The sequence below is a fragment of the Glycine max genome, chromosome 13 (genome assembly GCF_000004515.6).
Source record: "Glycine max cultivar Williams 82 chromosome 13, Glycine_max_v4.0, whole genome shotgun sequence".
Classification (NCBI taxonomy): domain Eukaryota; kingdom Viridiplantae; phylum Streptophyta; class Magnoliopsida; order Fabales; family Fabaceae; genus Glycine; species Glycine max.
Window position 1 is genome coordinate 30,479,626 of NC_038249.2, and position 14,666 is coordinate 30,494,291.

The 14,666-nt window shown below is 33.3% G+C and overlaps 2 protein-coding genes across 2 annotated transcripts; one reads left to right on the forward strand and one right to left on the reverse strand.

Moving 5' to 3' along the window:
• The first annotated feature begins 687 nt into the window (after window positions 1-687).
• On the forward strand, window positions 688-10,361 carry LOC100777287 (beta-galactosidase). The gene is made up of 17 exons (XM_003542776.5): window positions 688-1,048; window positions 1,670-1,909; window positions 2,191-2,337; window positions 2,667-2,745; window positions 3,223-3,406; window positions 3,802-3,867; window positions 4,533-4,778; window positions 5,229-5,435; window positions 5,537-5,840; window positions 5,983-6,142; window positions 6,259-6,367; window positions 6,464-6,599; window positions 6,710-6,765; window positions 6,843-7,142; window positions 7,285-7,407; window positions 8,446-9,135; window positions 9,849-10,361. Exons 1-17 carry the CDS (start codon window positions 904-906, stop codon window positions 10,020-10,022), a joined length of 3,366 nt encoding a protein of 1,121 aa, XP_003542824.2. The 5' UTR covers window positions 688-903; the 3' UTR covers window positions 10,023-10,361.
• A 1,631-nt stretch (window positions 10,362-11,992) lies between these two features.
• Window positions 11,993-14,176, reverse strand: LOC100499735 (uncharacterized). The gene is given in 6 exon segments (NM_001248368.1): window positions 11,993-12,333; window positions 12,546-12,630; window positions 12,750-12,756; window positions 12,901-13,006; window positions 13,947-14,000; window positions 14,100-14,176. Coding segments are annotated over 6 exon segments (390 nt in total). The 5' UTR covers window positions 14,124-14,176; the 3' UTR covers window positions 11,993-12,219.
• Window positions 14,177-14,666: the final 490 nt, after the last annotated feature.

The following is a 14,666-nucleotide window of genomic DNA, read 5'->3' on the forward strand; positions in this document are numbered from 1 at the left end:
GTAATTTGTGAACTGTTAAGTTATATTTTTATATTTCCTTTATTTAACTCCCCACTTCCTCACTTTTTGAAGCACCGATGGAGAAATGTATCTTTTATCCATAAACATATTTTTGTCAAATAATACATATTTTGATTGTAACATCAGAAAAATGTAAAACAAAAAGCTAAGTACATCGTCAAGATAGATTACTTTTGAAAAAAAACTGAGCTCGTTTGTTTTAACCATTTTTAATGAAAAAAAAGCACTTTTAAAAATTAAGTATATTTGCTTAGTTGTTGAAAAAATCATAATTTTAATTTTTTGAATAGTTTAAAAACAAAGCTCCAGTTATAAAAACCTTTTAACTATGATTTTTTTATACTTTTAACCAAACAAATAATTCATTTAAAATCAAGTCATTTTTTTATATAATCTTAAATCATTTTTCTTGTAAATACAAATAATTATATGTCAATTGATCTAGTAAATTGAAGTCATCAATAAATTATACTGCATTTAACACATAACAGAAGAATAAAGAGTTTTAATTTTAATGTATTGAAACTGAGTGAGAATAATTTATTATTTTACTGTCAATCATTACTTACGAGTAAAATTAATCTCACCCAGGAAAAAAACTAACTAAACTTTATTATCAATATTGGTTCTATAAATTTTTGTACTTTCTGAAAAAAAAATAAAAATATGAGAGTGTTCTTTAAAACGATTCAACGAAGCAAAAAATCCATATCCAAAACGACGAGTCGTGGCATGTGGTTCAGACCATCATCACCTTCACCATCACAAGATATGAAACTGAAAGGGGGCGGCTTTGGTCGCTGATAGTGATATGATATATTATTATACCTTTGACTGATCTACTGTTATTCATCCTCTTTGTGAAATTTCTGAATTGTGTTGATGATGGCTTCTTCTTCTTTGGTTGTTGTTGGCTCTCTCCATCTTACTTCACAGAATGGTTACAAAGTGTGGGAAGATCCTTCTTTCATCAAGTGGAGGAAAAGGGACCCTCATGTTACCTTGCATTGCCATGAATCTCTTGAAGGTCTATCACACCCTTTTTTCTTTTTCCGATTTTTCTTCACTGCGAGAGATTCTATGCTAAAATGGGATTAATTTCGTATTTGGGTCTGTTAGATAAGTGGATGCTCATTGGTTATATTCTAAAAGTTCATTTTTCTAGATACCCTTTGCAAAAAAAATTGCCTTTGTAAAAGGTATTATTCCATTCATGAGAGTCTACTGAATGAAATGATTTAAGAGAATGAAGTGAGGATGTGAGTATTCTAAAAGTTCAAGTTTTTTAGAGGCTATTTGAAAGAGAATTGCCCTAAAAATTTATTCTATTCATAAAACTTATTATCTATTCAATCTTTTTTACTGGAGTGTTCATAAATGCTTTCAAGATGTCGATTGAATACAATAATTTAAGAAAACTAAGTGTGGATTATTGGCCTCATATAATTGTTGTTATAAACTAATCATTAATCAATGGTTCAATGCACAGGAAATAAGTTCAAATCAGTGACTGTAGCTTTCTGGGATGGATGTTTACTGAGAGTAAAATTGTGAAATAAGTCTATGGATTTAAATTTTTTTGCATTTCCTTAAATTTGTTTGTTATATATTATAAATTATGAACAATCTGGAATTTTGTGATGTGTAGGATCTCTTAAATATTGGTATCAACGCAATAAAGTGGATTTTTTGGCTTCCCAGTCAGCTGTTTGGAATGATGATGCTGTTCAGGGGTCTCTTGACTGTGCTGCATTTTGGGTCAAAGATTTGCCTTTTGTCAAGTCCTTGTCTGGATATTGGAAATTTTTCATTGCTGACAGTCCCAACAATGTCCCTACTTATTTTTATGAAAGTGAGTTCCAGGATTCAGGGTGGAAAACTTTGCCAGGTAGGTGTGATTCGTCAGGGTGTTACATTTATGTTTAAGTGCATATATTTTATTTGCAAAACAGATTTGCATTCAGCGTGTAATTTTTTCCTCACTGTGTCTGCTATAATTTCTGCACCCTGTTCTCTAAAATTTGCTTTGCTGTAGTGTAGGGTCTGTTGTTGTGGTGAAATGCTGCTTTGTATTTGAATTGATTTTTCATTTTTCACATTTTCTGTTCTTAGCTAGCTATTGCTGATATTATTATCAATGTTTACTTATTTTCCCTCAAAATTGGACAGTTCCTTCGAATTGGCAGTTACATGGATTTGACACTCCTATATATACGAACGTGGTGTATCCATTTCCACTAGATCCTCCTTTCATTCCTGTGGAAAATCCTACTGGCTGTTACAGAACGTACTTCCACATTCCTAAAGAATGGGAGGGTATGACTTACTAAATTTCCTAACAGTGTTATTTTATTTTTCTTTTGTGGATCAACATGCACTAATGAGGAATTCGGTGTTTTCATTCCTTTGTTATCATTCAGTTCTGTATTTGTACTTCAGACATAATTACAATGCATTTTACAATGAGTTTGGTGGAACACACACACTCACTCTCACTTCCTCTCTTTTCCTTTTTTTTTTGGTATCCTATTTTGTGGATATGCTGTTTGTTGTTATATTCCTGTTGGTTTTAAGTCTCTGTCAGTACTTTCTGTTTTCTAGTCTAAAATACTTAATTCTTTGGAACATTGATTGGTTTTTGGTAGGTAGAAGAGTTTTGTTGCATTTTGAAGCAGTTGATTCTGCCTTTTGTGCATGGATAAATGGGCATCCTGTTGGATATAGGTATCTCCCTCTCCCTCTCTCTCTGGTATGCAGATCACTGGCTCATAAACATATATACATAATTGCTGGTTAGTATTTGTTCTTTTGTATTTTCAACTCAAGTGAATATGATTTGGGGGGGGCATAGAGAAAATAGATGAGATAATGTTCACTGCAATGCTTGATGGGAGGAAGGAATGTTGTGAAATGGATGAAAAATTGGTAACGATGGTCTTCGGCAATGAAAAAAATTTTACTTGCTGTCCAATCATTTGAGGATATTTACCATCTTGTCCCTTCTAGTGCAAGTCCCATGTCAAACATAGCAGTGGGGCATCCGGTCCTCAGTATGGTTATGCTAAAATGAAAGGGCTTATGTTATTTTATTTTGGTGGATATGGCATGAAGCGTCTTATTTTATAATATTTATGAAGAACAAAGATAAAATGAACGAAGCTTTGACTTTAATCAACTCTTGGTTCTATTTTGCAATGACAGCCAAGACAGCAGACTACCTGCAGAGTTTGAAATTACCGATTTTTGCCATCCCTGTGGTTCAGACCTTAAGAATGTTTTAGCCGTTCAAGTGTTTAGATGGTGTGATGGTTCTTACCTTGAAGACCAGGACCAATGGAGGTTATCTGGTATCCACCGTGATGTTCTTCTTATGGCAAAGCCGGAGGTTAGTTTTCTCCAAATTTCTCCTCACCTACTATTGCTTTATATTGTTTACGAGAAGCATTCTTATTAGAGTTATGTTAGTGCGCATCATAAAAGGTCAAAACAGAAGTTGTTAATGTTTACAATAATCGAAGTGTGATTCTTTCATTTTCTAATAACATTATTATGAGGTTATATAATGTTTTGTAGAAGAAACTGGGAGTTAGATTGGATCCTAACTAAATGCACCTAATTTATGATTAAAATAAAATGTCCTAGAAAATCCAACTTTGATAATTATTTAGATGTATCTTTATATCTAGTTTTTGTTTTGAATATAGAATGTCCAAGTTTTCAGCTGTTTCGCTATTTTTTTCCCCTGCTGATGCTAATATCTTTCAAAATATTGGTATGCAGGTATTTATTACTGACTACTTTTTCAAATCAAACCTTGCCGAAGATTTTTCTTGCGCAGAGATAATGGTAAGCATAAATATTTTGTTAAATTATGCTCTTTATTTAATGTTATAATTCTGTTAGGTATCTGTTACAAGTCTTGCTTGTGGAAGATTTTACCGAAATCCATTTATTTTTCATAAATATTTTGTTAAATTATGCTCATTAAATCTAATGTCATAATTCTGTTAGGTATCTGTTACAAGTCTTGCTTGTGGAAGATTTTACCGAAATCCATTTATTTTTAAGTCTCTATTGTTTTGTTGTTTTGATTTTTAAATTTAATGTCATAATTCTGTTAGGTATCTGTTACAAGTCTTGCTTGTGGAAGATTTTACCGAAATCCATTTATTTTTCATAAATATTTTGTTAAATTATGCTCATTAAATCTAAGGTCATAATTCTGTTAGGTATCTGTTACAAGTCTTGCTTGTGGAAGATTTTACCGAAATCCATTTATTTTTAAGTCTCTATTGTTTTGTTGTTTTGATTTTTGTAAAAGTGTATGTAATTACCCAAATTTATAAATGAATTGACTTTCCCTATATTTTCACAATAAATTTCACCTTTGTTTCCTTTATTCTACCATAATTGCCCCATCATGTCATTGTTGTTATAAAAACACTGATATTTTTATCCACATGTTATCGTTATTTGGGACATATTATCAATCTCATGCATATATAATCCAGGTTGAAGTAAAAATAGATAGATTACAAGAGACATCCAAGGATAATGTTCTCACAAACTACTCTATAGAAGCTACATTGTTTGATTCTGGAAGCTGGTACACCTCTGACGGGAATCCTGATCTCCTTTCATCTAACGTGGCAGACATAAAGCTCCAATCATCAAGTGCACCAGCACAACCATTAGGGTTTCATGGCTATGTTCTTACAGGGAAACTGAAATCGCCAAAGCTTTGGTCCGCAGAAAAAGTGAGAAATTTCAGTCATATTTTTTCGTGTGTTTGGGTGGATTTTATTCATTGATTAGCAAACTAATGATTACATTACTATTGAAAAATAATATCGAAGTAGTTAGAGATTTTTGTTTAATGCTTACTCCACAACTGAAACCTGCAAATGTCTCCTGAGTTTCTTGTCTTATTACCTCCTTCCCATGCAATTTTTCATCTATGACATTTTGTTTCCATAGTCATTGAGTGATAGGCGGATAAGTTTTTTTTACCAGAGTTTCTTAAACTCGTATGGAAAGGTTAAAGACCTGTATCTTGATGATGATTTATCAATTATTTTAGTTTTTATGTGATTAGAAGTATATTGACATATTTGGAGTTTCTTAAAGCTTCATATGACCATTTTTTTGTTAATTTTCTTTTACCTATTTTGTTTTTCATGTATCTTTTTTGTTTGCATTTATAACAGCCATACCTCTATACCCTAGTTGTTGTCCTGAAAGATAGATCTGGCCGCATTGTTGACTGTGAATCATGTCCAGTAGGGTTTAGAAAAGTATCTAAAGCCCACAAACAACTGCTTGTTAATGGACATGCAGTTGTAATAAGAGGTGTGAACAGGCATGAACATCATCCACAAGTGGGGAAGGCAAACATAGAATCCTGCATGATCAAGGTACTGCTAATCTTTTTTTCCCCTTCAATAAAAAATTGTTAGTTTATGATGGCCAAATGCTATTTGTTTTTTTAAGACACTAATAATTGCTGTGCTTACAGGATTTGGTCTTAATGAAGCAAAACAATATTAATGCTGTGAGGAACAGCCATTATCCCCAACATCCACGTTGGTATGAGCTATGTGATTTGTTTGGCATGTACATGATAGATGAAGCCAATATTGAGACACATCATTTTGACTATTCTAAACATCTCAAGCATCCCACTATGGAACCAAAGTGGGCAACTTCAATGCTGGATCGTGTGATCGGCATGGTTGAGAGAGATAAAAATCACACATGTATTATCTCCTGGTCTTTAGGGAATGAATCTGGATTTGGAACAAATCATTTTGCTTTAGCTGGTAGGCATTGCACTTTGGTTCACTTACCAATTGATGGCGTATGCATATTTGAAGTAACTTTTTTATTGACTCTGCTGTTACATTTGTTTGAAAAATTGCTTTCTAATATTTTTTTCTTTTCTCCATTTTGTCAATGCATCAGGTTGGATTCGGGGAAGAGATTCATCTCGGGTATTGCATTATGAAGGAGGTGGATCCAGGACTCCGTGCACTGATATTGTGTGTCCTATGTATATGCGTGTTTGGGACATGGTGAAAATAGCCAATGATCCAACTGAAACACGTCCTCTGATACTGTGCGAGTATGATTTTGTAGTTTTACATCAACAACATAATATGACTTCTACTGTTCCCTGTTGTTTACAGTGATAGATAATTATATAATTTTTTTATTTGTTATGTCCAACCCAAATGGCAGGTATTCACATGCAATGGGAAACAGTAATGGGAATCTACATATATATTGGGAAGCAATTGACAACACTTTTGGACTCCAAGGAGGCTTTATTTGGGATTGGGTTGATCAAGTGAGTGGTTTTTGAATATCGTAACCAATCAATGAATGATCAACTTCACTTTATGTTGTCTGAATTCTCTCAATTTTACACTTTGCTTGGATGTAGGCCTTGGTGAAAGTTTATGAAGATGGTACCAAGCATTGGGCATATGGAGGTGAATTTGGGGATGTTCCCAATGACTTGAATTTCTGTTTGAATGGCCTCACATTTCCTGATCGAACTCCTCATCCTGTTTTACATGGTAAACTGATAGATTGGCTCATTTTTTCCCACACCACCTTCTAGGAGTCACAAATCACAATGCATTCTTTGTCTGTTTGCATCATTAGTCATGACTGTCTTCTGTTTCAGAGGTTAAGTACTTATACCAACCAATCAAGGTGGCTTTAAAGGAAGGAAAATTGGAGGTACTCAGTTTATCTGGAGTTTGTGTTTCTCTAGTCTAATTTTACTTGATTATTTATTTTAGTTTTTTATTTTGCAGATAAAAAATACTCATTTTTTTCAAACAACAGAAGGATTGGAGTTCAGCTGGTCTATTTCTGCAGATGGATACAACCTTGGATCTGGTCTTTTGGGCCTTGTCCCTATAAAGCCCCAGAGTAGTCATGCTGTTGATTGGCAATCAGGTCCATGGTATTCCCTATGGGCTTCAACAGATGAAGAAGAACTATTCCTGACTATAACAGCTAAACTTTTGAACTCCACACGCTGGGTTGAAGCTGGTCATATTGTTTCATCTGCTCAAGTTCAATTGCCTACCAGGAGAAACATTGCACCTCATGTAACTTTTTACCATATTTATTCATTTTAGAACTGAGACATATGTCTCTTTAGGGTTAAGTAATGAGGTTTAGTAATTTATAGTATATGCTGATATTGCTTTAATTGAAGTTTTCTATTTTATGAATGATTGTTGTGTTCAGGTTATTGATATTAATGGTGGCACTCTGGTTGCTGAAACACTAGGAGATACAATCGTAGTCAAACAGCAAGATGCTTGGGATTTGACTTTGAATACTAAAACAGGTTTAGTTGAAAGCTGGAAGGTAAATCTGAACTTTTAACTTATTATTGCCCATTGAATGTTTGATTATATTGGAATTTTTCTTGTCTCTTTAAAATGAAAACAATTGCAGTTCATTTAGATGTAGAATACTGGACAAATGTGTTAAAATGGTAATACCTGACTTCATGTTATATAATGAAGAATGTCTTGAATTTATTTATTTTCAATACTAATGCCTTTTTAAACCCTCTGATAGGAGCCCAAGTGTTTGCTATGAAACACAGCTTATTTATCCAAGGTTCAAGGTTTTGATATTAGATATATGATAGAAACTGGTTTAACACTGAAAGTCTATGAAAAAAATCAGAGCAAATGTCCAATTGCAGTGGTAACAGTGAAAAACACAACAGTGACTAGGAAATGTAAAGTGAAAGGAAAAGATAGAAAATCAGAGTTGCAATAAACAGATTCTGACCTTGGCCTAAGCCTCCCCAATCAATTCCCAAAATTTTCATGCCTTCTCACTACTTTCCCTCCTTATTCATATTTCTTGAGGGAGTGTTAGTTTCATTGTATAATATTGCATTCCTGTGAATCACATTCCTATGTCTAGGAATATTATTCCCATGAACATGTTTGGTTGCCATTTAATAATTTCAGATAAAAATAAATTTAGTTGATTAAAAACTGAAAAGAAAGTGAGACAAATGTGAAATAATGAAGTGGAGAGGGGTAGTTAATGTAGAAAATAACTTTCATTCCTGTGGGAATCTAAGATACCCACCTTCCACCATGGGAATGTGAAGCAAGGTAAATATGAAGATTTTGTTTTCCTGGGAATCAATAGTTCCTGGGAATGTTTTTCTAAAAATTGTACCAAACATGGGAATATGACAATACCTTGAAACAAGCGCCCAAGTTAATAAATATTTGAAGGGCGGAAACCCGTCATAATTTTGGGAATTTTTATATGTTTATTTTTTTAAGTTCCCTCTTCAATGAAGTTTCATGATGTCTCTTTTCAAATTTTTGTATGACTTTTTGACTTGATTAAACATTGGTATTAATATAATGCTAGGTTAAAGGAGTGCATGTTATGAAAAAGGGCATCCTCCCATGTTTCTGGCGAGCTCCTATCGATAATGACAAAGGAGGAGGTTCAGCCAGTTATTTGTCCAGGTGGAAAGCAGCTGGAATGGACTGCCTCCACTTTATTACTGAGAGCTGTTCTGTGCAAAATATTACGGAGAACTCAGTTAGAATATTGGTGGTTTTTCTTGGTGTTACCAAGGGCGAGGATGGTTCTCTCTCCAACCAAGACAAGTCAAAGGTTTTATTTACAACAGAAATGGCATATACAATTTATGCTTCTGGGGATGTCATTATAGAATGCAATGTGAAACCAAACCCTGATCTTCCTCCTTTGCCACGTGTGGGAATCGAGTTAAATGTGGAAAAGTCTTTGGATCAAGTAACTTGGTATGGAAGAGGACCATTTGAGTGTTATCCAGATAGAAAAGCTGCAGCCCTGGTTGCAGTCTATGAACATAATGTTAGTGAGTTGCATGTTCCTTATATTGTTCCGGGGGAATCTTCAGGTAGGGCAGATGTTAGATGGGCAACATTCAGAAACAAAGATGCTTTTGGAATATATGCTTCTAAGTATGGTAGCTCTCCACCCATGCAAATGAGTGCAAGTTACTACAGCACCTCGGAACTTGACCGTGCGACACACAATGAAGAGCTCATTGAAGGAGATAGCATTGAGGTATTTATAAGTTGCTTCTATATTTCTGCATATGTTCCTTCCAGATCAAAGTTAGGGATGTGTAACTTTGCTGCCCTGATTTCTGGGTCCAATTGTAGTCTCCCTAAGATTAGTTCTCAAAATTGTTTATAAGTGCTGACTTTTTTTGCAGCTATATGCAGTGTATGTTCATTCAGTTTGCTGCATTAAAGTACATTGTGGTAGTGTTCTGTTCTTTGTGACATGAATTACTTCATACAAATTTATTCATGAGCAATTAGGTGATTTGACTGTTACCTGGTATGGTCATATGCAAATAAGTTTTATGAGATGGCAATGTGGCCATATTTTGATATATTATCCCAAGTTTCATAGAAATTATTAACTAACTAGGGTTTTTAGTCCTAGTAAATAGGACAATGTTTGTTTTTAGTCCTCAAAAGTAAGTCATCTCATTTTAGTCACTCGTTTATGAAATATGTCAAATGTAGTCCTCGTCTGTCCTGCACAAAAAATTGTCTTCTTTTAATCCCTTGTTTATGGAAATAAGGACCACATATGACGCATTTCCATAAATGAAAGACTAAAAAAAAACAATTTAATTTTTAGGGACTAAGAGCAAACATTGTCCTATTTACAAGAAGTAAAAATATATTTAGCCCAAATTATTTTTTTTTTTCATATTAATTATGCAATTTATCATCTTTAATGTCTTATCTCTTATGGCATTGCAGATTCATCTAGATCACAAGCACATGGGATTGGGTGGAGATGATAGTTGGTCGCCATGTGTCCACGAACAGTATTTGATTCCTCCTGTGCCATACTCATTCTCTGTTAGGCTGTGCCCAGTAAATCCAGCCACTTCTGGTCATGACATCTACAAATCCCAGTTTCAAAACTCTTGATTTCTTGGATCACATGACTTGTTCTATTCAAGAATAAACATCTTGTAGAAGACCGAAGACCGAAGACCAAAGACTGGTGTGCTTACTAAGGACTACAAAGAAACTTGGAAGCTATTGGTGTAAAGATCCCATGCAATCATTTTGGTTGGAAGCTTGATTTAATAATGTGGAAGGTGAATAATCTTATTGTACAAATTTGTTCCATTACCCAAGGAACCAAGCAGACAATTTCACAACTTGTTTAATAAATGTGCTGTAACTGTGATATGAATAATTTACTGTTCTTATTTGAAGATCAAGGGCAATGAAATGAACAAAAAATAATCCTCGATTGTGTAAGTTTGTTCGGGCTCCTTTGAATTTGCTTGTGTGGCATTTATGTAAGAAATTGTTATAAATTCAGTATTTCATAAACATTAATTAAAATTATTATTTTTATCAACAAATATTTATTGTTAGCTTTTTGTTAACGGATGGAATTGAACCCACAACATTAATTAAAATCATGTCTATAGGATTTAAATAATAATAATATCACAGCATATTTTAGGACAACTATATTTCATAATTGTCAAAGTATGGTCTTACAACTTAATAATGAGTTGTATAGAGAGTGGGTTAATTTGATGTTAAATCTTAATTCCAGAGATTTAAGACACAATTTGTGCTCTCAAAGTCTCTTTAAATGAAAATAAATCTTTCTTAAGAAAAAGTCTTACTTAGATTTGTTGTTTTTGTACAAGCTTTGTTACACAACATTGTTCTACATAAATTCGTTGTGTGTTGCAGCGTATTGCCTGAAAAATCGCTCAAAATTTCAGAGCTCTATGAACTACGAAGTGATTGGAACAGGCACTAGGCAGTACGTGGCGGGATAGAGTCTAGAAATGACAAAAAAAAAAAAAAACCCGTACCATGAGTACTCTTCCGAATCCGTCAATAGATAATATTTGAGTTGACTGGATATGGGTTCCAGTTTGGATTTTCTCCGATAACCAAAAGTCGGATAGGAATATAAGATTACTAGATCCGCCTTGACCCCAAACCCGAACCCGTCCCGCCACTTAAAATTTTTAGAATTTTTGCATAATTTAATCAAAAGACCTAGAATTTTTATTACTTGTTAATTTTATTTTAGAATTTTTACATAATTTAATATTTTTTTCTTAACAATTTTTGTAAACAAATGCGCTATAGTAAATTTATTGACATATAAATAGTTAAAAATAAATGTTTAACAATCAATTTATTTTTTCTAAAATCAAATTTTTAATATTTTCTTTAAAAAAAAATATTTTTCTAATTTGAATCGGGTATAGGACGGGATCGGATACGAAAATGAGATAGTAAATTTTAACCCGTCGGATATCGGATACGGATATGTGACATGTTGAGAAGTCGGAGTCAGGGATTGGAGAGACAATACCCATGTCTAATAGAGTCGGTGGGATGGAATGAACAAATCTCACTTGTTAAGGTTAAAAATGACAATTCGACCATTAACATATTAATGTCCATCGAGAATACTCATGACAAAATCAATATGCGTGCTTCCTTATTTTTTTAAACCTTTTGGGGATTTTTTTTCCTTTTTTAGTTTCACAGAACTTCAAGCTACTCTTCTCCAATCACCATAAAACACAACTCTTTTTTTCTACTACTGCACTGACTTGAAACAATGAAGATATAGTTCTACGTATACTACATATTCGTCAACAATAACATGCACAGCATTTTTTCATTAGGTGAGGTTGGTTATGTAAATCAAACCTTCCCATTCAGTTTTGTCATAAATTAAGCTTCCAATAATTCAGTTTTAATGGTTTCTATTAGAGCCACCTTTTTTTCCTAATAGCTTATAATACCCTCAATTACCAAACTGCTACATTCAAGCACAACAAGACAACACATAGGAAATAGCAGATGCACACTAACTAGAAGTTGATGCATGAATAACCAATAACCATACTGCACACAACTAATAAGGATTATCATTCATGTAATAAACATAACAATCTAAGAATTAAAATAACTTACAAAAATCCCTCCAAATTCAACATTTTGAGAAGTATAGAAAATCATCCATGAAGCAGGCAGTACACATCCTTCCTCACATCTCACCAAGTCCTGAATTTTCTATTTGCTCAAATGCACCAGAAAACCCTGCCACTTTAAGTTAATTTCACTAACGGAAAGTTTACACTACATTCATAGACATGATTTGCCTAGCAAGACCAGGATCTTGTTGTAGCAGTTCTCTCAAATTGGTTTCCACCTCTGCCATCTGTTTTTCCAAGTATTCTTTTGAGCTCTGTTCAAAGCCATATAATAAGAACTTATTTTCGCTCAAAAGATTATGGAAAGTCATATTTACTGCTTTAGAAATTTAGCTAAGATAGTTATATTTGTTTCAATCAACAGATTTAACTTTTTTTGTTTCACCTTTAGAAAATTTGAAATGAAATGAGTATAAAAATGATGGAAGAATACAAGTTTTCAGACAAATGAAGGAAGGACATATACCTGTAATGCAGTAATTGAAGCTTCACCATCCTTAAACTTGGTCTCCTGTTCATTCATTAATGTTGCCTTGGTCTCCAATACAAACCTGGCCATTATGTTAAGAGCATGTTAAAGTATGCAATTTATATTTTCTGAACAGCCCATAAATCAAGCTTTTTGTGTACTCTATTTAGTAGTATGTTCAAAAAGGTAACCAGGACTCACATTCTTCCTGCAAAATAAAATAAATGGACTCATCATTTTTCTGTAGAAAACTAGGGCATCACTAAATACAAATAGCAATACAATTATTCATATTTGTAGGGTTGTTTAAAGAATAGCAGCATAACACAGGCTCATGATTTTGCTTACATACCAATGGATTTGTAAACATTCGTATCATCAGGAACTTGCTTCAGCTCCTCCATGGTCAGAAAAGCACGCTTTTTTTCTGCTTCTTTGGAACGCATCTGGGTTTGCACCTGCATGTGCCAAGGGAGATCATATAAACTCCAAGAGTCTCAGGCAACCCCTAACAAGCATATAGATATAACTCCCATATGCAAAATACCAAAGTCAAGGTTTACATTCTTTTCTCCCATTTCTAAATAAATAAAATTACATATTTTCTTTCAGAACTCAAATGTAAGTATTCTCAGTCAGAGTTGATAGCAGTGCAAGGCCAGCACGCGCACAAGTCATACCACTTAAAACACAGTACTGTATTATCAGTCATAGCAAAATAAATGCATCAAATCATTAATTAAATCTTAATATATTAATCATAGCAATAGTGTGCAACTGTGCATCAAATCACTCTTTTTTCAACATAACAGCTTCTTCACAACCATTCCAAGAACATCAATTAAATCCTCCAAAACATCAAGAATGGAGCCAGGAAATACATGTTGGAAAAACACCATCAATATATACATGAAACTAAATGCAATCCGATTCCATTAGGATCCATCCCAACTCAGCCTCTGATCAAACTTTAAAAGGAAATTCCTTTGGTACCTTTTTCTTTTACAAAGATACCTCTAGCCTAACCTTACTAATTACTAGTAGTAGCCACAAGTTAATCCAAATATGAAAAGAAAAAAAAAACTTTATAAATTTACGAGTAAATATTACATTCACTGACAGTGTAAAGAGTTTTTACACCGCCAAACAATCAGCAGAGGTCAAGTATGTTAATTTTGTTGAATAATTACCATAAAAGCCATCCTTAGCGTGATTTCTGATAAGTGGACAGTGTAAAAACCTTTTTACACAGTCAGTGCATAGATTTTAAACTCAATTTATACTTTCTACTATTTGCTTAAGGTACTGTTTTCCTTCAATCAAATTCAATTATTTAGCTAGGTTCAACCAAATTCAAATAATAATTAGAAATCAAGAGAGCTTACGATTACGACAAACCTGTTTTATTTTTCCAGTAGTATCGATCATGCGACTTTGAATTTCAAGGAAAGCCTGCATTTGTGGATAAAAAAAAATGGTTACTGCAATTGGAAGAAGATATATAAAAATTTCGAATATGGAGACAGAACGAAACAGAGATAGTGCGGCTACAGTTCTGTTAGCTTCGTCTGCCATCTCAATCGATCAATGCTAGGAGATGATCCTACAAAGTGCAAACTGCAACTCTCAAAAACCCTAACGAGATTGGATCCGGGAACGGGAGAAGAAGACCAAGAAAAATAAGCACTTTGAGTCAAACGCACCGTTTCGTGGTCAAATTGGCGCTTAGGTTTTGTTTATTCTAAGGCTTAATTAACTTTTTAATCAATCCCTAAATAATTTTATAAAAAAGGTTGTCCCTAAATGATTTGCCACTACTAAAAATAATTTATGCAGTTAATGTTTCTTTTTAATTGATGAAATGTAAATACGGTTCATTGTAAAATAATTAAAATATTATATTATTAAAAAGTAAAAGAAAAAATGAAGAAAGTTATTATTAAATCCTAATGCTTCAAGCATCATCCATAAACTTACAACAATCATCTCATAAAGAGATATATAATAGAACAATAATTCATCTTTCATCTTCCTCCTCTACCAATCATGTGGCCATTAAGTATATAACTCAAAACTTGATAGAGATTATTAATAATAAAACCTATTTGTAATAATAAA

What these genes read in the sequence shown, in the direction of transcription:
- LOC100777287 (XM_003542776.5), top strand. Translation starts at nt 904, where the DNA reads ATGATGGCTTCTTCTTCTTTGGTTGTTGTTGGCTCTCTCCATCTTACT. An exon ending in GTTTAGTTGAAAGCTGGAAG is followed by an intron (nt 7,408 to 8,445) that starts GTAAATCTGAAC and finishes ATATAATGCTAG; the next exon opens with GTTAAAGGAGTGCATGTTAT. An exon ending in TTGAAGGAGATAGCATTGAG is followed by an intron (nt 9,136 to 9,848) that starts GTATTTATAAGT and finishes ATGGCATTGCAG; the next exon opens with ATTCATCTAGATCACAAGCA.